The 22,920-nt window shown below is 41.4% G+C and overlaps 1 protein-coding gene and 2 pseudogenes across 2 annotated transcripts; 2 read left to right on the top strand and 1 right to left on the bottom strand.

The window, feature by feature from the left end:
* Positions 1-469: 469 nt before the first annotated feature.
* On the top strand, positions 470-22,920 carry LOC148370797 (sodium/potassium-transporting ATPase subunit alpha-3-like). 2 transcript variants are annotated; one of them, XM_088328566.1, is made up of 23 exons: positions 470-700; positions 9,848-9,961; positions 10,027-10,086; positions 14,495-14,698; positions 15,606-15,719; positions 15,781-15,915; positions 15,979-16,096; positions 17,379-17,467; positions 17,533-17,712; positions 18,424-18,622; positions 18,688-18,932; positions 19,016-19,208; positions 19,278-19,453; positions 19,520-19,656; positions 19,729-19,879; positions 20,039-20,207; positions 20,272-20,426; positions 20,536-20,659; positions 20,725-20,870; positions 21,638-21,768; positions 21,909-22,010; positions 22,090-22,181; positions 22,310-22,920. In XM_088328566.1, exons 1-23 carry the CDS (start codon positions 695-697, stop codon positions 22,336-22,338), a joined length of 3,069 nt encoding a protein of 1,022 aa, XP_088184692.1. In that variant the 5' UTR covers positions 470-694; the 3' UTR covers positions 22,339-22,920. The 2 variants fall into 2 exon arrangements, with proteins under 2 accessions (XP_088184692.1, XP_088184693.1); XM_088328567.1 differs by lacking the exon at positions 470-700 and adding an exon at positions 4,547-4,691.
* On the bottom strand, positions 11,528-11,698 carry LOC148370798 (U2 spliceosomal RNA; annotated as a pseudogene).
* LOC148370799 (U2 spliceosomal RNA) lies at positions 12,795-12,911 on the top strand (annotated as a pseudogene).

Genomic DNA, 22,920 nt, shown 5'->3' on the forward strand with positions numbered 1-22,920 from the left:
TTTGGAGTACATAGCCTGTGTTGTCTTATTTTCATGTTTTGTTCTGTTGCAGATGGTTGTTGTCATAACGATATGTAGTTCTATCCACGTGTGAGTATGTTCTCTGCATCCTCACATTTCGTGTTTTGTTCAGTTAGCACTACTTGGTATTGTCTCCCTTTCATGTTTTTGTTGGTTAGTCCTTTTGTGTTCCTACATATCCTAAACCTTGTGATAAACAAGTGTCCAGTGTATTAAAAATGATTATCCACAAACATGAGTGGAATAAAAGTAAAATAGTTAATCTTTTTTTTTTATGTTTAATGTCGTTTTCCACTCATTACATATTGATGCATGACTGGAATTGTCTAATTTAAATAGGATGCACTGGTCAAATGATGTTTCTCGGCTCTATTTCCTGCCGCGGAGTGTGCCAGGAGGCGAGCAGCCTCCGCGGAGTAATACGACATCCCCCCCCCCACATCTGCGCAGATCTACTTTCTCCAGCGGCATCGTTTGCCAGAAGGACGAAGGCAACATTTTTGACACTTGTGGCGACATTTTTGATTTAAAACACTTCTTTCCGACACTTTTCGTGTCTCTTTAGGGCCGTAGCCGTGAAGTTAAGAGAGGAGTTTTGTCTTTGCCTCCCTGACGAGCTCTTCTTTCAACAGACAAGCGCACCTGCTCGAACGCACCTCCCCGTAAAGCCGAAATGGGGGTAAGAACATTTGCGTAATATTTCCTTTCATTAAAAAAACAGCAAGTTGAAGTGCTACTTCTCTTTTATTGTTGTGTGTTTGTTGTTTTTTCGGCGCTTAATCGGCATTTATTCCACATTTTGAGCCTCGTCAATTTGCGTAGTAATGGAAGTAACGCGTTACGTTTAATGCCTATAAACACTATGTCTGATTTTCATAACGAAAAAATAGCGCGTCCATTTCTGTTTTATTTTGTTTTATTTGTTGTTGTTTTTCCAGTACTTACGTGCCTTAATGTTTTTGAGCCACATTTTGAGCCTCGGAGAGTAGCAACATAACAGTAGTAACGCGTTGCTTTTAAGGGATACATTTAATGGCAATATACATTCAGCAAAGATTTGGAAAACAATATATAGTTTAGTGGTTTTTTTTGTGATTTTGGTGATACATAGCACAACAAAATGTAAAAAATTGGAAGTAACCAGAAAACACAATCAAATTGGTGCCATGCAGCCATTTAGAGCATTTTCTCCGTGCTATGATGCCAAAATGAGTGCACTGACAGTTGGATTTTAGTGAAAATCAAATCAGAAAAGCAAAAATTAAACCAAAATCTGTAACATTTCTTTTTTTACTGTTTTCCAAGATCTCTCCTGAAGATAATAATAATAATAATAATAATAATTTCCTTGTATTGTCATTCTGTGTAACAATGTACACAGAACGAAATGTCGATTGCACCTGACCCGTTGTAGCGAGCCGATGCAGCCGCAGCCAACAGAGGGCGCCGCCGACCACTTTTTAAGTCTTAGGAATGACTCGGCCGGGGCGCGAACCACCGACCTCCCAGTCAAGATGCCAGATTGCCGACTTTGTTCTGATGTTTTTGACACAATGTCACCCAAAATACATTTCATATATATATATATATATATATATATATGTATATATATATATACATATATATATATATATATATATATATATATATATATATATATATATATATATATATATATATATATATATGTATATGTATATATATATATATGTATATATATAAATTGTTTTCCAAATATTTGCTGAATGTGTATTGTCATTAAATGCATCCCCTTAAAGCATTATAATATACTATATACAATTATAGTATATCATTCTATATTATTACTGTTATGCTTCCTGAACTGATCTGACCTTGATTCCCTGCTTCAGGTTTTTTCCCCCTCCACCTTCATCAATAAAACGAGACAGATGGAAAAAAACAAAAACGGGCCAAATAGATAGTAATCGGCAGTCGGCTGATAAACGTAGTTTACCAAAACTACCGTGATCCGGCTTGGCTTGAGAAGCAGATGCCTTAAACAAAGACACAAAAATATTTTAGGAAAGGTTTTGTTTGCAGAGAATGAATTTGTATCGGACAGTATGCAGAGACAGAACAATTACGTTCTAGGATCTTCAGAATTCAAATACATAAAAGCTGCTCTAACGCAGGTTAACACCAAACATATATAAATTAACAAAACGTAAAGCGAGAAGACGAAGGGTATTTAGGAACAGAAACTACCGCTAAAGGTAGAAAAAACAGTATATCTCTAACACTAACTATAACTGAACAAAATGTAAAACAAAATAAAATGTGAATATAAATGTTTATAAAAATAGGCAAGATATTTTTTTTCGCAGTAGGGTGATGATGGCTCTGGGGAAGGAACTGTCTTTGAGCCTGTTAGTCTTTGTTTGAAGGAACCTCTTATGTCTTGCAGATGGCAGCAAGTCAGAATGGTGGTGGCTGGGATTAGAGGAGTCCCTAATAATATTTTTGGCAATTTACTCCAGACTAATCAAAGAGCAGGCTGTGTTGATGACAAAAAAGTGCATGTCACTCACAAAACAACTCAGTGTAAACTTTGCTCATTCTTGATTTATTCCAGGCAGACAAATTATTTTAATGCCTATTCTGAAGGCCTTAGCTATAAAAAAAATAAAGTTCCTACCGAATGCCCTTGAGAATACCAGTTATGATCTACCAGTGGACACTCCATGCTCTTATCGCAATAACAGCCATCATGTCGTCATGATAGTCGCATTAGCGCAATGCTAACATACAGTGTAGCAAGTGCCCTATTGCATCCATTCCTCTTGCGGAAGTATGATTGGAATGGTGTGATGAGAGAGTATTCAGGCCAGGCAAGAGAGGTAGTTTTACTCAGCCACACTTTGTCCACGAGTGAGCCAGAGGCAAACTCGAACAAGCGTCACACTTTATGTGTTGGAGGGGGTTTCCAATCGTAATGCAAATGGTTTGGGAATCCTCTGGCAATGAGGTGAGATTGAGATTGGTTCTCCTAAGAGGACAACAAAATCCCTGAAAGGACACTGAAAACTGTCATTTTATATACCTTTGGTGTGATGTGACTTGAGCTGGTACAGTGGTGTAGCAGGTGAGGGGGGACACCGATCAGGAGGCGGTAGATTCAAATTGTAATTCATTTTAAAGCTTCAACTTGGGAGGATTAGAAGACTTCATATCTTCATCTTCTTATTTTTATTAATAGTCCCAATCGTCAATTGGTTATGAAAATCTTCTTTGTATGTTTTGGTCCCAAAAATACAGTAATGTATAGCCAACATGGTAATTTTTTACGAAGCACACAAGATTCTGAACTAAATGAAGAGAAACATATCGTGGGTAGTAGTTTAGCCAATAGCATATTAGTATTTTCATGATGCCGTGACATGAACCGATGGCAGTCCAGCATTTATTGTGACTAATAGTAGAGAGACTTAACACTATTTTTCTGATCTTCGATTAGTTACAGTCGAGAAAAATTGTTCAAACCTCACATTGTTTATTTGCTGTTAATAGTGTCAATAAAATTGTTCAAACCAAACCAATTCCTCAGTGAGGGTAATGATGGGCTCGCCTTAGTGATCTCATCCTTCGTTTCCCTGGCTCTAATCTTCTTGCCTCTTCCTTTAGCAACACTGCAAGTCTTGGCACCCATTGCTTTACAAATTCATTTTTTTCTATACAATTCTGAACTAAACAAATTGGGAGAATGGGATATCAACCAGTTGCATATCGGTATTTCCTTGATGAAGTGACGCAAACCAATAGAAGACTAGCATTTTATATGATGTCAACGAATAGCACACAAGCATCTATCTTAAAGGCGTAGCTTTTCGGGCATGCAAAAAAATTTGTCGTCAATGTCATATAGTAGAAAATATCCTTTAAAGAGGGGCCAAAACAAATCTTATTCCACACCAAAAAGTAAAAATGTCGTAAGGCGGGGACACTGTATCCCAGGATTACACTGTACTTATTCTACTATGGAAGTTCCACTTGCAGTCGTTGACTTGATACACAATGACAAAAGTGAAATTTGTATTCAACGACAAAAAAATCATTTCAAATGAATAGTGTGTCACAAATGATTTAAACGATTTTGGGCCACAGAGGATGTAATAAAAAGGATGGATGCTACCCGTCAACCAATCACCGCTAAAGACAGATGGTGCGATAATTCACGCAGGAGATCTTGGTAATGAGATGTCACCGTCTCACATTTGATTAATTTCAGTACAAATGACTCATTCTGGCAAGATATGAAACTCAAATGAAGTGGGTATTTGTGTTCTCATATTCTCAGTGGTATATGTAGAAGCCTCACATTTTATGTATTCAGTTTGGATCTGTTTGGACATGAAAACACAATTCTTTTATTTTTACTCAAAGATCACGTTGCACGATTAGTCAATGATCCGTCTGCTTTTGTTTTACGTCACGAATGTGTGAATTTCTAAATTCGTGAAAACGTGGCGCGTGAGCTCCCCGTCAGTCGGCCATGACGTCAAGCCCGAGCGGCGTTTCTACAGACTCGCATTATGTAATGCACTTTAGTGCGAGCTGCATTATTAAAAAAAGAATGTCTTTGAGTTATTTAAAATCCTGCCTTATGTTTGGATGTTACTAGGAAACGTAAAGACCCAGTGCGAGCCTTACTGGTAAAAGTACTTTATTTGTTCAAAAAAAACATTATTTCTCGTTCTTCTGGGTTACAGCACACTACTACTTGTGGTGTGCCTTGAGTAAGTACAGCTTGGCGGCACCCATCCCTCTCCAGGCAGGTTTTTATGTTTAGGGGTAAGCTCCCCCGCATTAAACACAAAATACTGGTTTTACAGCACGGTCATCATCTGGTCGCCGGAGTTAAGTATTCTAAGAATCATAACCTAAAACATGTGTAAATTATTTTAAGTTTAGAAATTACACTTACCACGCACACCAAAGCCTTGCATGCGATGGTGGCCGAGTTCAGTTATTTTTCAATCTTTTTCCCCCACTCTTTTCTTCTCTCGCCACTCATGTTAGCCACTTGGATGTAGGCTATGGCTTGCTATGGCTTTCACTGTCACTCATTTTCCACAGCTGTTCATGCAAGTCAACATTAATGAGTTCCGTGATTCAGGGATATGGGACTTTTTTCCCCACTGAGTCCCTTTCTAGCCATTCATGCTAGCCACTTGGATGCAGTCTACAGCTTGCGGCTAGCTGCTATTGTTGTTGTTGTTAGCTGCTCCTACTTAATCTTTCAGTGTCACTCGCCTTCCACAATTGCACATGCAGGAATCTGGTGCTTTTTTCCCGTCTTACCTTCTTTAGTCTGTCATGTTGCCACTTGGATGCAGGTTATGCCTTGCTGCTCTGTCCTGTTTTCATTGTTATTTGCTCCTCCTTTGTCTTTAAGTTTCACTCCACCTTAAACCTGGTCATGCAAGCTAATGTCCTAGTACCCAAATTTTCGGCATCAGGTGCTTGTCATCTTTGATTTTTCTTTTTTCTTTTTTTTTGTCCTCTAGCCACTCATCTTAGCCACTTGGCTTCCCCCATCTTCCGAAATTAGTAAAGTGGTTTCCTTTAGGCTTCGTTAAATTTGTTATTCGAATGAACACAATTAAAGGGACAGTATGTAATATTTAGTGCCTCCTAGTTTCTATTTGGCTCTGTGTTGTCTGGTGCAAGCAAGGGGACAAACAGGTGGACAAACAGCCCCATGCTTTCCTCAAATGTAGCTGGCCTTTGTTGACAGCTTTCCAGCACGCGAGGAAGATGTCCTCTTGAACAACTTCTAGCATTCCCTCAAGTGATGACGTTAGTCAGTTACATCTTTTCAATAATTTGGTCGTCATTTTTCCATAGAAAATGTGCCAGATATACTGTCAGACTTGTTTATAAATATTTTAATTGATAACGTAACGACACATTGCAAGACAATACTGTAGTGCCACCGTCAATACTACTGGTACTAATGTTAATAGCTACGTTCACATTCGTACATGCAACTTAACTACGCCAAAGAAAGTAACCCACTACATCATTTTGTGTAAACTATTGAAACACTGAGCTTAAGAGGGCAGGAAAGAGAAAGAGCAAGACGAAGGGGCGGTAGAGGGAGAGGGCGTGATACTTGGACATTACAGCGTCATTACACAAAGTGGCATAATCTTTTCTTCAAAACACAAAGACAAAGTCCTTTTACCGGTCAAATAAATAGCTGGCCAAGGCAGCTTCACTTTTCCGTAGTTTTCCCCTGAAATCTCTTTATCTTTGCAATGCAGCCCCAAGATAAATCCTTGTACTGTTGAGCTGTTTTTGATCGAGACACTTTTGTTTGGGAGCAGTGTGGTCGTCCATTTGAGATTTTTTTTTTTGACTTTCAGATTGAAATTCCAAATCTAATACCGAGCGACTTCTCGATGCTTTGAGACAGAACCAAAATATTTATTTGTTGTACTTTCAACTTGGGCGGGCCAGAAGAGGATCTACATTGTCTTTGTCTTGCCATTAGTAGGATTCGGCCAAACTTAATGCATGATATGTTTTGGTGTTAAAGTCGCGCAAAGTCTCAGACGAATGGCGAGCTTCGCATACAATTCAAAACACATAGCATTTTTTGTTACGCTGGGCACCCGTAGCGTCGAATTCCGCATGAGATACCCATTTATAGAAGAAACTCAAATTTCTCGACCTATGTTTTTTTATGAAAATTAACATTGGTATGATAGCAGACAGTCGTTTCCAAACGAATCGAAATGAAGAGGGGGGGGGTCGACATAAAGGCATGGATTATGGAAACCCCAGCCACCAAACGCCCCCGCCCCTCATTCACCGAGCAGTTACTAGGTCGACTGCTCCACTGATCTGTGCGTAATCCATGATTTGTGCATCTGTGACAGCGACATCGACAACGCACCAATCAGGACCTACAACCACACTGCTCTGCAATTTCAACTATGCCATCATATAATGATTTGCCGGAATGAATATGATGTAATCCATAATTTCAACACATAATCAGTCTTTACCTGTCCAAAGCTCTGGAGGAGAGGAATTGGTGTTCCACGTGCATACGGATGTCCTTGATGAATCCCAAATGCTGGAATAGTGAAACTACAACTGATTTAATCTGCAATATTGATGAGCTACCATAGCAAAAATTATACAGCAAAATGTTATTTAAAGCTCTTAACAAAATGTATAAAAAAAGGTTTTGAATTCAAGAAAGGGCTCATAACTTGAAACAATATGGAGATTTTGAGCAACGCGTAAATGTTTTTGTGTGTCTGTACGTGGTGTGAAACTCTGGAACAGTCTGTGTTTACAACTGAAACTTTGCAAAAACATACACATGTTTAAACACAAAGAGTTGGTCTGGTCACAGTATACAGTATATATATATATATATATATATATATATATATATATATATATATATATATATATATATATATATATATATATATATATATATATATATATATATATATATATATATATATATATATATATATATACACATATGTATTATATGTATTATATGTATATACATATATAACCAGTTCAGGGTGTCCCCCTGCCCACTGTCCGAAGATAACTGGAATGGGCTCCAGCACGCTCGCGACCCTACTGAGGATAAGCCGTGCAGATAATGGATGGATAATATTTTCTATACTGTTTGCTGTATATGAGTTGCCTGTGAGCTGTAAAATCTTGTTTCACACCTCCTGGGGCTATCAGTTCAACAAAGTGGCAGGAAATGTAATTGAATTTGCTTTTTGTATATTTGAAAAAAAGGGCGGGGTTTAATAACATTTTAATAAGTTTTGTCCGACTCCCTTTCAGGCATATTGTTATGATTTAGGTTGTATGTACACTATGAATATAACTGCCTGTAATGAACGAATTAATTAATTAATTAATTAATTAATTAAGCATCAGATGGAAAATCCGAATCAATTTCTTCTGACAAGAATGCAAATTAATCTTTTGTTGTTAAAATGTTATGTGTATTTGTAGAAGCACAAAGGGAATGGAGCACTTGACTGATAATATCGTCATTCACTGGGTTAATCTTCCAGGGTAGTAAACAACTGTAGTCTGACATCACATGACAGATGGCAAACTTTCCATCAAAGACGGTGCAAGTCACAATAAGTTCAGGTTCTGTCATCCTGTAAACTTTGGTTTGGAAAGAAAAAAACATGCCGTTATGAAAACGTAAAACACATATTACAATAATGATTAATCCGTCAGTTGATTAAAAAAAGGCAACAAAAAAATCAAATGAACTTTGCTACTCCAACAACCTAGTTAATGCATGACCACCGATGACTCTGTCCCTTGGTTCAGGCATATTTTTATTCATTGGTTTTATTCTTTAGACACTTTTTTGTAACAGCTATAGCTTCCCAATAGCCCCTATTGTTATTATTGGCTGCCTTCCACAGCTGCTCATGCAAGCGAGCGTTGCCAAGTTCGGTAATTCAGGAACTTTTTAATTGTTTTACTTATTTTCCAGTTTAAACCACTTATGTTAGCCACCTGGCTGCAGTCTATGGCTAGTCGCTATACAATGTTGTTCTTTTCAGCTGCTCCGTGTATGTGAAGCTTACTTCGTCCTTCCACAACTGGTCATGCAAGCAAACGTCGCCGAGTCCTGTCAGCAAGCATCTTGTGATTTTACTGTTTCATTCTCTAGCCACTCATGTTAGCCACTTAGTCACAGGTTATGGCTCGCCGTTAGCCGCTAGTGTTTTTTGATCTGTGTAAATAAGGCTCAGTCAATTCAGTTCCATTCTAAGATACATCAACCTCTAATTATGAATTACAGTGGAACCTCGGTTTTCGAACGCCTCTCAATTCGAACAAATCGGAGTTCGACCAAAAATTTCGAGAAATCCTTGCTTCGCTGTTCGGTCAAAAATTTGGAGTTTGAACGCCAGTAATGCCTGAGTGCGTACGCTAGAGTGCGATGCTGAGCGGCGTACAGGTGTAGATCGTGTAGATCGCCCCCACCCCTCGTGACCAACTGTTATCACGTGCGCACTTGCCTCTTTTTGCTTTCGCTTTTAACATCGGTGAACGGAGTGTTTTAGCCCCTAACTATGCCTCCGAAGAAGGTCGGTGCAAGCAGGACAGGTGAAAAAAGAAAAGTTGTTCGTACAACTATTGCCTTTAAGAAAGACATAATAGCTAAATATGAAAGAGGTGTGCGAGTTTCCGATCTTGCTAGGGAATACAGCATGCGCCTTCTGCTGACCACCACAAAGGTAAGAAATCCTATTCATAATTCTTTTCTTTATCTTTTTTTTTTACACGTTCGTGTTAGCGTAATCTTTCGTACGGAAGATTACGATAACGCGAACGTACGATTAGCCTGGGTTAGCTTTATGATTACGTTGAAAATTCAGGTAAACATTTAGGGTGTTGGAACTGAGCCCAAAATTCAAGTTGTTGGAACGGAGCCCCCTTTCCAATGAAGCGCTAGCCACTTGTGGTGCTAAATGGCTTGTGAACGACCTGATTTTTTTTATTTTTACACGTTCATGTTAGCGTAATCTTTCGTACGGAAGATTACGATAACGCGAACGTACGATTAGCCTGGGTTAGCTTCATGTTTACGTTAAACATTGATGGTAAACATTCAGGGTGTTGGAACGGATTAAAACGATTTACATTATTTTTAATGGGAAAAATGATTTCGGTGATTGAACAAATCGGTTCTCGGACAGGGTTCTGGAACGGATTATGGTTGAGAACCGAGGTTCCACTGTATTACACACTGTCACGTTAATGATCCTTTTGTTTTTCTGGTCGGCAGTACGGACGGTCAGATAGCTATCGCGTGGCCACGACGCAGGACAAAGATGAGAAGGAGTCTCCCAAGAAGAAAGGCGGCAAGGGAATGGACGACCTCAAGAAGGAAGTCCCTATAGTAAGTAGCAGTTGATTTTTTACACATAAAACAAACCCATTTTTTCTCTTTCTTACACTCTGCAGACGGAGCACAAAATGTCTGTGGAGGAGGTTTGCAGAAAATACACCACTGACATTGTCCAGGTATATTTACACTGTATTTTCCGCATTGTAAGGTGCACCCCCACAAATAGTGAAAGCTAGGATTGCACTCAAAAATGTCGTATTTGCGCAGTGATCGATCAGCCGAATTATTTCACTGACCACAAAATCATACAATTGCATAATACTGGATGCAACAGTAATCACACCCTGATCGCAAGGCAGGAGCATGAGCACGGCAGATCCTATCCACTAGACCGGTTGGCAAACAGCTGATACATGTAAAGACTGTTAAGAGGAGGCCGACAACCGATATTTTCAGCCGATATAAATTTGCTGTAAAAGCTCAAAAATTGGCGTAAGAAATTTTCATAATGCAAAAACAAACAAAGACGTTTTATGAATTCAAATAAAACATTACTCGTGCAATGAAAACTTTTACTGGTAATGAATTTGAATTTTAACACAACTAACATGATTCATTTTCACATGACTAACAGGAAAATCCAATAAAAGCAGGGTCTCGGTCACAATTCCGCCCTGGTTCCAGGAACCAGTGAATGACTACAAATAATAAACATGCACTGTAATAAAGCTATTATAGCGCATGGCTAATACAGTATGCTATATAAAGCCTACTTGTGCACTACTTGTTTTGATGGTGAACATTGGTGTAACCAGCCCGTTTTATTATAGTTTTGTTATTATAGCATTTTCAAAACTCTTTTCCTTAATATGGGGCTGGATAAGCCTAAATATGATGAAAACACTAAACAAATAATAAAAAAGGAAAACAAAACAAAATGTGAACAGTGCAGGGCTAGAAAATTGTCCCTGCTTTGAAATGGTTCCGTCTACTTGATTCCTAGCACCGCATTAAGATGTATTCTGATTATTATATATTTTGTCCTCAACAGTTGACCACATTATCATCACATTGTGATGGATCATCTAAAAACCATTCACTATTAAAAAGATATGAATTGATACTGATTTGTATGATACTGAAATCTTATATTCTTGTTAATAAAACAGCTTGTCTTTGAGAACACCTAGGTTGATTATTTATCTATTTATTTATTTGATTACTTATTTAAATGACTGAAATAATGTGTTTAATGACTGAGAAGCATAGTGAGAAGCATAGTAAAATTCGCATTTCACGTGAAGGGGATTTTGCAGGGGAGTCGGAACTAGGCACAACATCAGTGTTTCCCTGCTTTTGAGTGTGCGTCTCTGCCTATCGACATTTCAGTCAAGGGTGGTCACAAAGGGGTTGGAAAGAAAAACCTGCTGATTGCGATTGGGAAAAGTGTTTGCAAATATGAAAAATATTCGCAACAGCCGTTTTTTTTTTTTGTACATTATCCATTATCTATTATCAGTCAAATCATGATACACCTCACAGCCAACAGGCCGAGACACTTGATCCTAGCCAAGAGGCTAAGCTAAGATCCTAGCCAAAAGGCCAAGAAGCGATCAGTGCGAATGCACCGTTCCCTGAGGTACTGCAATACCGGGCCGATGCGTGGAGTGGACGGAGCAAGCTCCTATTCCATCTCCCCGTTACAAAAATCAATCCATGCAGCGATCAGTTCTGTAGAATTTGATAAGAACAGATACTACACTTGATCTTAGCCAAAAGGTAAAATTTCCATATATTGTTGCCGATAATTGGCTCGCCCGATAATTGGTCGACCTTTGGTAAAGGCTTTAAGTTTCATCTCATTATCACACTATTTTTAGTCACAGTACTCTATTGTTAATGTTATAATTGGGCAGGGCCGCAAGAATACTGCTGGACATTAAAACGGTTTGTGGTACAGCTGACTCACAACATTCTTACAAAGTGCACAAAATTCTAAACTTAGGGGCCGGTCACACAGACATTTGCGGCTGAATCACGGCCAGAAATTTCTGCCTTTGAGGCGGACGCTATAGGACGCATTGAGATCGCCAATCAGACGAGATACGGCAGTGCATAACACGAGGTCGGAAATTCGCGCGCAGGTGGCAGCGCAAACAAATTTGGCGCTGTTCAATTCTTGAGAGCGCGGGATCACAGCCTTTAGCGACTTTATCGAGGCTGGACCACGGCCGTATACTTCTGGCCGTGAGGCAGATGTCGTTGGGCGCTGTTGGACGTTTTGAGACCGCCATATAGACGAGATAGAGCAGTGTTTTACTCGCGGTCGGAAATTTTCACGTGGTTGGCCGCGTTCAAAACTTTTGAGCTGCTCAAAAGTTTGAGCACGTGTTAAACCGCGTGCCGCACACGTGGTCAACACGAGGAAATGACGCGGAAATGACGCGGAACGACGTGCTCTGGCCGCGGCCAGGGCGTAGTTACACATGGGTAGGACGGGAAATTTCAGCGGGTAATCGTGGGTGGAGCATGGTAATAGCATGTTCTGCGCCTGTATTGCGGTGTTATTACGTGAAATTAGCGTGTTACGCGTGTGGCAGTCAAATGCCTTTCTCCGCGTATATACAGCGCGATTTGCCGAGCACACAGTTGTGCTCGTGACGTCAAGGGGGTGAACATGGATCACCGTCAGCGTAGTTTCTCTTCATTTCGAATAAATCTTTCGGTGCATTCTCAATGGTCGCAGCAAGGCTTTGATGCTAAGTCCTTAGCTTGACCTCCTAGGCTTTGTAGCGTATTATGAACTGACCGATAACGGATAATGGATAATGGATAATGAATAACGAAGATAGATCAATAACCCTTAAAAACCCCAAAACCCCTTTTAGCTTGGCCTTTTGGCCTTTTGATTTTTGCATTCCGGAGATGGAATAAGAGCTTGCTCTGTCCACTCCACGCATCGGCCCGGTATTGCAGTACCTCCGGGAACGGTGCATTCGCAATGATCGCAACAAGGCTTTAGGGCTAGGACCTTAGCTTAGCCTTTTGGCTGAGAGTAAGTGTCCCGGCTCCTAGGCTTTGTAGCATATAATGAACTGACCGATAACGGATAATGGATAATGAATAACGAAGATAGATCAATAACCCTTAAAAACCCCAAAACCCCTTTTGGCCGAGAGTAAGGGTCCCGGCTCCTAAGCTATGTAACGTATTATAAACTGATCGTTAATAGATAATGAGTAAAAAAATTAGAGCAAATACACTCAACAAACCCCTCCCCCCTCCCCGTCAGTGTAATGATATCGTCTTGACCCATGTCTAATTCTTGGCATTTCTTATCGGGATAATAAAATAAAAATGATGCCATAGCTTGAATACTTGATTTTCACGGGACTGTGTCTAGAGCGTTTATGAAATCTACAGCCCGAGAAATGCATCCCTGCCGAGATTTGCATCTCCTCGGTTCTCCAACCACTTTTACCTCGTTTTATAACACTTTTAGGGAATGTGATGGCGAACATATGACCAAAACCACTTTGTCTTGCATTCGTTGGGAATGTAATACAACATAATCCATTCCGTCTTTGTTTTTGTTGTGAACGTAATCGGACGGTAAATCCTCCCCCCCTCGCGTGAACGCGCATTCTGCTGCGCTTCCATCAAAAGCAATCGTATTCTATATGAAACGCTTAAACGGGGGGGTTGTGTTGCGTAGGAGTCGGATTTGGGCACAACACCGGCTCGGGAGCTTTTATACCCGTGGTCCACACGAGAAAATGACGCAAAAATGACGCGATGAGGAAGCGGAACAGTCGCCGGCGTCTTTTTTCCGGCCATACCACAGACGAATGGCGGGTTGTCAAATTTTGCGCATTTTCCATCCCGGGCAACCACGGGCAAAAAAAAAAACGCAAAATTTTAGCCGTGATTCAGCCGCAAATGTCTGTGTGACCGGCCCCTTAATGAGGAGATAGGCATTGTGCAAAATAACTTGATTGTTCTGAACTGAATGATTTGGTCATCCTGTAAGATATAAAAGTGCATGGCCACACTCATTCAAAATGTCACTAACAATGCTTGTTTTGAGCGGAGAAAGAGTTAAACAACATTCTTTACTGTAACAAATTTGGTACTGTGACGAAATTACTGTGATAATTAGATCTAATCCTCTTCATGAGTCACTTGTATCCCTAAAGTTTAGGGGTCAAGATCTCTCCCTGCCATGGATAGGGGTTGAGTCCTGTTGCATTTAATGTTCGTCAATTATGAACATCAACCATGTCTCTAGGACCTAGCAGTTAGAATTTAGTGCTTGCACATTTGTTAATTCAGTTTGATCTCTGTCACCACAATTGGCACACAATTGTGGTCAGTTGACTGACCAATAATTCCACAAATATGATTACACATAAACAATTTTGTCTGCGAATAAAGCGCACAAGATTTAAAGGAACATGTTTAAATGTCTTGACAACTTGGGATTTTTTTGTGCATTTTACAGTCCGGAAATAAAAAGCAAATAGTTCCTACATCAATTGTATTTAGTGGCTCATATTGCTGATTTTTTTTAATTGCCCGGTCCAGGGTCTGACCAACGCCAAGGCTGCCGAGTACTTGTCAAGAGACGGCCCAAACGCCCTCACACCACCCCCCACAACTCCAGAGTGGGTCAAATTTTGTCGCCAACTGTTTGGCGGCTTCTCCATCCTGCTGTGGATCGGCGCAATCCTGTGTTTTCTGGCCTATGCCATCCAGGCCGCCACTGAGGACGAGCCCGCTGGGGATAATGTGAGTACGGGTTCCCAAACGGAACTGGGATTCTGTAAAATGCTGAGTTGCAAACAGCTAATGCCCACAGGGAACAATGTAGGCAAGGCGGGGTTTTGTTAACAAAATGTCAGTGGTGGGTCATGTGCTGCCACAAGGAGGCATTTGACTCCTACTATTTGTCACAGCCTTTTGAGTAGAGGTCACTCAAGGGTCAGTAATCATGATGTACTAAACTACAGTTGACGCCCGGGATACAACATTAATCTGTTGTGAGGTGGGGATCCCAAAGTTAAATTGGCGTTTAGCGGGATACTCCAGATACAGTACAAAGACTAAGAAAACAAAATAGTAAATAGTAAATACTACTTATGTGAAATATACATTATAGGATTATATGAAATTTAAATAAGTATAGATTTCAGGGAAAATATTCTATTTACCTTTTCATTTGACGTGACTTGAGCTTGTTAAGTGGAGTAAAGGTTGGAAGCAAAATGGGGGGAGATGGCGGATTAAAAAGCAACCAATTTTAAAGCAAAGATTGTTATGCCCTTGAAAGACTGCTATTTAATCTCCTTATTTTTCTAAAAAACAATCCAGATTAACAATTGGTAATGGCCACGCATCTTTGCGAGGGTAACCATTTGTTATTCCTGCATATTCTGAAGTTTTGTTTCCAGTTATCACGTTTCTGTTTTGCATCACTACAAGCCTTGGAACCCACAGCCAACAAATACAGTACAAAAAATAAAGAATTGTCTATCAACTTGCACACAACGTTCCGAACCGAATGAAGAGACAAAAGGGCATTGTGGGAGGTAGTTCAGCCAATAACATGTCAGCATTTCATGATGATGTGACACAAACCAATAGCAGGCCAGCATTATAGATGAAATTTAACAGGGGACTTCCGTTCATTCTGCAGTTGTACCTCGGTATCGTGTTGTCAGCAGTCGTCATCATCACTGGCTGCTTCTCCTATTTCCAAGAAGCCAAAAGCTCCAAGATCATGGAGTCCTTTAAGAACATGGTCCCACAGGTACTGCAGCACTCAGCCCATGTCCAAGGACAAATTCATTGTGTCGGTTGTGTGTTCCCAGCAAGCTCTCGTAATCCGCGAAGGGGAGAAAATGCAGATCAATGCGGAGCAGGTGGTGGCTGGAGACCTTGTGGAAGTTAAAGGGGGAGACCGGATCCCCGCAGACCTCCGCATCATCTCTTCCCATGGCTGCAAGGTGATGGACCAGGATGTAGTGGTTATAACGTAAATGCACCCATTTGCAAAATTTTGCCTGCAGGTGGACAACTCCTCCCTGACAGGCGAATCCGAACCTCAGACGAGGTCGCCGGACTGCACCCATGACAATCCTTTGGAGACCCGGAATATTGCTTTCTTTTCCACAAACTGTGTCGAGGGTAAGACTGAAATTTAAATAAATTCATGAAAGTGATGTAAACATTATGAAGTTAATCCCTCAGTTTATTTTTCATCAAAATTTACATTGCCTTTGGGTACAAACGTTTGCATATATCAGAAACTTATTATGTAAGCATCGTATGCTGACTCTTCTACTATGGTACATAAGTGAATTACTGAATTCATTTGCATCCTTTTATAACGCTCTTTCTAATCATTACATTGCTAAGAACAGTCTTTATGTATTTAATATTGAATTCATTTTTTAAATACAATATTTTGGATTTTTTATTTGCACTCTTTTGTTAAATTCTATTTGCTATTCAAGTTGGATAAATCAGTTTTGTGTATACAAAGATCCCTCTGTTATAGCGGTTAATGAGGAGCAAAACCTCACCTTAAAAGTGAAAATTCGCAAATTAGCGTGGCACCTTCATAAAACCCTTTAACGTTCAAATTTATGACGTCATTGCCAACTAAGAGTATACTATTATAACAAAAAACAATACAACTACACATCTACAAATAATAACACAGAACACAAAACTGCAATTGAATGAATGGTCTTTATTGTAGTGCAAAAGTACAACGAAATTGGAGAGCTTATCCTTGTAGTGAAAAAAAGCGATTTAGAGAGCGGCTGGCTAGCTGCATGCTAGTATTAGGTATCGCGTTGAGCCATGTCTCCACGATGATTAAAACACAAGAGTCACAAATGTAGCAGTCAATGGATCTGGCTTTAGTTAGATTCCCGTTCGGGTAGCTTAAGAGTGTTGTTAGCCTAGCTGAAGCTGTTGGCCAGACCTGCAGCCTCGTTATTGGGCTCTCTCCCGACATCGCCTCAGTCGCTTCACCAACCCGATAATAATCCATGGAGCACCCGCTGGGGATCACCATTTCTTTGCGCTTTTCTGACTTTTCTCAGAGTCCAATTTAATTGATGAATTTCTCTTTAATATAACAAGCCGTTAAAACCTTGCAATCGCCACACTACCCAGTTTGTTTTGGTTTGGACACATTGACTTTTGCGCCCAATTACCCCGGCTGTTTGACTAACAGCATACATCAGCCCATCACAGACGCGCAGGTTGAAAGTCACGCCCACCCAATGCACACGCATGCAATTTGCCCCATGTGCTCAGAAAGCAATGCATGATACATTGATAAAAAAGCAATGCACGATACGTTAATATCAATATAAATAAATAATAAACAGTAGCAGTTAAGCCGCGATAACACTTTCCTGTACACAGCTGAACTGTCTTTCCCTCCTTTGTCCAGGCACAGCCCGTGGTATTGTGGTGTGCACGGGCGATCGCACAGTGATGGGACGCATTGCCACCCTCACTTCAGGTCTAGAGACTGGCAAGGTTAGTGTGCCTGTTGTCTATGTCATGTCACGACATGAATATTTTGAATTGACTTGATCCTATAGACGCCTATTGCCAAGGAGATCGAGCACTTCATTCACATCATCACCGGCGTGGCTGTGTTCCTCGGCATCACTTTCTTTGTCCTTTCCCTGGTCCTGGGGTACTCGTGGCTGGAGGCCGTCATCTTCCTCATCGGCATCATCGTCGCCAACGTGCCCGAAGGCCTCCTGGCCACCGTGACTGTGAGTACCACATCAGGTAGAAATACTACCAGCCCACAAAATAGTTTGCTGTTCATGTATATTGGGGGAATGCTGTAACGAGGGGCCTGACAAAACATTACACACTGTAAAGTGAAAATGTTGTAAGGAGGGATCTCCGTATCCTGGAGATCTACTGTTGACAAATTAAAACTAACCAAATACCCTGAATGTTGATAGCAATAAGCGTGAATGTTTGAAATGACCTGATGTGTGTCTGCTTCACCTCTGTCATTGTTCTTTTTTGTGTTGTTTGTTCTCTGTGTACATTAGTGATGTTGTGTCTTTACCATTTTTGTCTACCATTGTGTGTGTATTTCTCTTCCAGGCCAGTCACCCCAACTCTGTCTGCAGTGAGACCAACTAGCTCATGTAATGTTTGTAAAAAATGTTGATGCTTTAATCATGTTTGGCTCTTGCGACTCACCAAAGTAGTGCACCATGGTAACTTACTGCTCTGCTTGACTGCTTTAATAACTGCAGCCTGGCCTGTGAAAGATGCTTTTACTTGGTCGCATTTTGCTTTAGACGGGCCGGTAGTTGGCATGGAGCAGGATGGGCAGCTCCAGGTTTACATGGCAGATTTAGAGACAGAGTAATCTGTTATTTTTTTTCAGTTGCTTGGAGTTTTTTTTATGTGTGCACTAGGTTTAAGGCAAGGATAACCTTGATTTTGAAATTTTGACCTCATAGGTGTGTCTCACGCTAACTGCTAAACGAATGGCACGTAAGAACTGCCTGGTGAAGAACCTGGAGGCAGTGGAGACGCTGGGTTCTACTTCCACCATCTGCTCAGACAAGACTGGGACACTGACACAAAACAGAATGACCGTGGCGCACATGTGGTTCGATAACACCATCCATGAGGCCGACACTACAGAAGACCAGTCAGGTGAAAAAAATACAAAATCAGCTTGGACAGAAAATAAAGTGTTCTATTCTTATCTGTCTCATCAGGCTCCTCCTTTGACAAGAGCTCCGCAACTTGGGTATCCCTCGCCCGCATTGCCGCGTTGTGCAACCGCGCCGTGTTTAAAGCCGGCCAGGAGTCTCTGCCCATCCTCAAGCGTGAAGTTGCCGGCGATGCTTCAGAGTCGGCGCTGCTCAAGTGCATCGAGTTATCATGCGGCACTGTCAAGTCTATGAGGGACAAGAACAAAAAGGTGGCCGAGATACCCTTCAACTCCACCAACAAGTATCAGGTTTGTGCGACGCAATCGAACACCAAATAGGTAGCTATTTTTTTACAAATCCTAACAGCACTGTACTCCATCCTGGCGGTCAGCTCTCCATTCACGAGAGTGATGATGAGTCTGAAAACCGCTACCTGCTGGTAATGAAGGGAGCCCCTGAGAGGATTCTGGACCGCTGCTCCACCATCATGCTGCAAGGCTGTGAGCAGCCCATGGACGATGAGATGAAGGAGGCTTTCCAGAACGCTTACTTGGAACTTGGAGGCCTCGGGGAGAGAGTTCTGGGTGAAGAGTCAACTAGCAGGATGCCTTGTGAAAAAGCCCATAACTTATCTTAATTTTTTATCTTCCCAGGCTTCTGCCACCTCTTTCTACCAGAAGAGTCGTACCCAAAAGGCTTTGCCTTCGACACGGACGATGTCAACTTTCAGACGGACAACCTCTGCTTTGTTGGTCTCATGTCCATGATCGACCCGCCTCGTGCCGCCGTCCCTGATGCCGTGGGCAAGTGTCGCTCTGCTGGAATAAAGGTGGGCATTGCGTTCAACTTATTTCTCGCTTTCTTTAGTCCATGTGACCATTTTGTTTTCTTTCAGGTCATCATGGTAACTGGCGATCATCCAATCACAGCCAAGGCAATCGCCAAGGGCGTGGGTATAATCTCAGAGGGCAACGAGACAGTAGAAGATATTGCCGCACGTCTCAACATCCCAGTGAGCCAAGTCAATCCCAGGTCAGAGATATGGTTGGCCACAACAGTCACAATGAAGTTCGTTTTTAAAATGTTAAAAATCTGCTGCCGTAGGGACGCAAAAGCCTGCGTTATCCACGGAACAGACTTGAAGGACCTCGACCAGGATCAGATGGATGACATTTTGAGGAATCACACAGAAATCGTCTTTGCCCGAACCTCACCTCAGCAGAAGCTCATTATTGTTGAAGGCTGCCAGAGACAGGTATGCTTTACTGTGTCCACGGTACACAGATCCTATAGGAGCCTGGGTCATCGGGGCACACTACACCGACTCAATCAACTGTTGATTGTATTTGATTAAATTGGAAAAATGATGTAAAAATGGCCAACATTATTGAAAACAATATTCCTTTGTTGCCAGGGCGCGATTGTGGCGGTGACAGGTGACGGCGTCAACGATTCTCCCGCCCTCAAAAAGGCCGATATTGGTGTTGCCATGGGAATCTCTGGCTCAGACGTCTCTAAACAAGCCGCCGACATGATCCTGCTGGACGACAACTTTGCATCCATCGTCACAGGGGTGGAGGAAGGTGAGCGGCATGCTGGAAAAGTACGACACACAGGACATGACCTGATATTGTTTTGTCACGGAAGGCCGCCTCATCTTTGACAACCTGAAGAAGTCTATTGCTTACACGCTCACCAGCAACATTCCTGAGATCACCCCCTTCCTTTTCTTTATCCTGGTGAACATCCCACTTCCTCTTGGCACAATTACCATCCTCTGCATTGACCTGGGCACAGACATGGTGAGGACAACGAATTTAATACAAATTCTCCATTTACAAAATATCCAGTTTCTTTGAGTCGACAGTTTTCAACCAGTGACTTAAAATGGTGGGACTTGAATCCGTTCAGGTGCCGGCCATCTCTCTGGCCTACGAGGCGGCGGAAAGTGACATCATGAAGCGTCAGCCTAGGAACCCAGCGAGAGACAAGCTGGTCAATGAGAGGCTCATCAGCATCGCCTACGGACAGATAGGTGCATGCCTTGCTTTAATGGCTGGCTACGAGGTTTTGTCACCTAACATGTGGCTGTATTCTCAGGTATGATCCAAGCTCTTGGCGGCTTCTTCGCCTACTTCGTCATCATGGCAGAAAACGGCTTCTGTCCCTCTGTGCTGATGGGGATTCGCCTCAACTGGGATGACCGCTCCAACAACGACTTGGAAGACAGCTACGGACAGCAATGGGTAAATGTGGCACTCCCTTCACATTTCTCGGATTATCCTAATTTACAATATTACATTTGTTTTTTTTTACTTATTTTCCAAGACCCAATATTTTCCAATATATCTATGTCTTTGTCTACAATGTGGCCAAAACAATAGATATGGATGACGGTTAACACTGCCTCACCAAGGTTTTACTTTATGGTGTGGAATAATGTTTTTTCAGCTCCTTTCATTGATATATCACACACTACTGTATATGACATCAACAAAAAATTATCTTAATTCCCCAAAACTTTCCTGTTCTGGTATTGGTTTGCATGACAATCTGCATGACAATGCTCGCAAGTGGAAGGTTTAAAATCTGGTTTAATTTAAATCCACTGTCTCTCCCCCCCTATGCATCAACTTACTAACTCCACGGTACCAGTAAAAGTCACGTCACACCATTGATACATAAAATATAATTTGCCTGCTCGTCACCATGGTAATGGGCATTTGTCTGAATGTACTGTTGTCTTATATCTATTTTAAATTTGAATGTAATCTACTATATACTACTATCAAATTAAACTGTTTTTATCTTGGGTACCAGGGGTTCTGAAGACGTTTGGTATGCATTACAATATGTATCTATTCCCATATGGCAATTTCACTTTATGATCCCATCTCAGAACGGAATTATGATATATCCCAGGGTTCCACTGTATTTGTGCCCTTCCATATTCTGTTACTGATTTAAAAACACTCCCATGTCATCCGTTTTCTAAACTGACTATAATTTCCAGACATACGAGCAGCGCAAGATTGTGGAGTTCACGTGCCACACGGCCTTTTTCGTCAGCATTGTCGTGGTGCAGTGGGCTGACGTCATCATCTGCAAGACCAGACGCAACTCTGTCTTCCAGCAGGGGATGAGGTACGTTTATTTCTGCTATCGTTTATCCTATTACAATTCAGAAGTCAACCACATTTCGTCGTTGTAGTTTCTGTTAGTGGCCACTAGATGTCATGCATCTGCTTGCTTCATTTTTTCTTGATGGAATTCTACTCCCAAAGGAACAAGATTCTGATCTTTGGCCTATTTGAGGAAACAGCTCTTGCCGCCTTCCTCTCTTACTGCCCTGGCATGGATGTGGCGCTACGGATGTACCCGCTCAAGTAAGACCGTTTTTTTGCTCCAGCTCTCTAGAAACAGTTGAGCTTTGAAGCATGAAAATCATGCTGCAAAACTTTTCAGGGCTAGCTGGTGGTTCTGCGCCTTTCCGTACAGTTTCCTCATCTTTGTTTATGATGAGATCCGAAAGCTCATCCTACGCCGAAACCCAGGGGGTAAGCGCACACTTTGAATCCATTTGAATAAACAATGAACTGATCTGCTATTCCAATAATCCTGAAACCTGCTTATCCACTTCTCTTTTCTTCTGCTTTCTTGTCTTTTTCTTGTGGTGTGTATATAGGTTGGGTGGAAAAGGAGACATACTATTAAATTATCAAACCATCACAAACTTCTCATAGTCCTGCTGCCCTCTCTCACTCCACCCTTTGTGTCTCACCCCCTCCTCCCATCCCTTTCTTGCCCCTCACCGGCTCCTCCCATTCCGTCAGCAGATTGGTATGCACATTACAAATGCTACACCACATCGTGGCGTCCATTGTTGTTGTTTACATTTAGACAAGTGCACATTGCCATAATAATAAGCAGGCAATTGTTTACACTTAGGCCATCTTCTTCATTGCCTTAAGGTAATTACAAGATGGCCCGAGACCAACTAAGGGAGGTTGTCGTTGAGATGGCAAACAAATACAGGGCTATTTTGTTTTGCTTTTTCTTTTCCTGTAGCTCAAAACTGCCAGCCGCAATTGTGCGGATACTTGTTTCCATGACGCCCAAAGTCCCCACACTTCCCAAGTCCACCGTTGCACTCCCCTTTTTAGAATTCTGGAACTAGGGTCGGGCTCTTTTAGGGGTTCAAACTTCCTCCTCCTTCTACCTATTGGTCGCTTCATCCTTTCACACTTTTTCTCGATTGTTTTTTTATTTTTTATATATATATATATATATATATAT

The sequence above is a fragment of the Urocampus carinirostris genome, chromosome 2 (genome assembly GCF_059441175.1).
Source record: "Urocampus carinirostris isolate Australia breed hairy pipefish chromosome 2, RoL_Ucar_1.0, whole genome shotgun sequence".
NCBI classification, from domain to species: Eukaryota; Metazoa; Chordata; class Actinopteri; order Syngnathiformes; family Syngnathidae; genus Urocampus; species Urocampus carinirostris.

Coding starts and splice junctions, on each gene's coding strand:
- LOC148370797 (XM_088328566.1), top strand. Junction 18,933..19,015: donor ACTCCACCAACAAGTATCAG/GTTTGTGCGACG, acceptor CCTGGCGGTCAG/CTCTCCATTCACGAGAGTGA. Junction 22,182..22,309: donor CCTACGCCGAAACCCAGGGG/GTAAGCGCACAC, acceptor GTGTGTATATAG/GTTGGGTGGAAAAGGAGACA.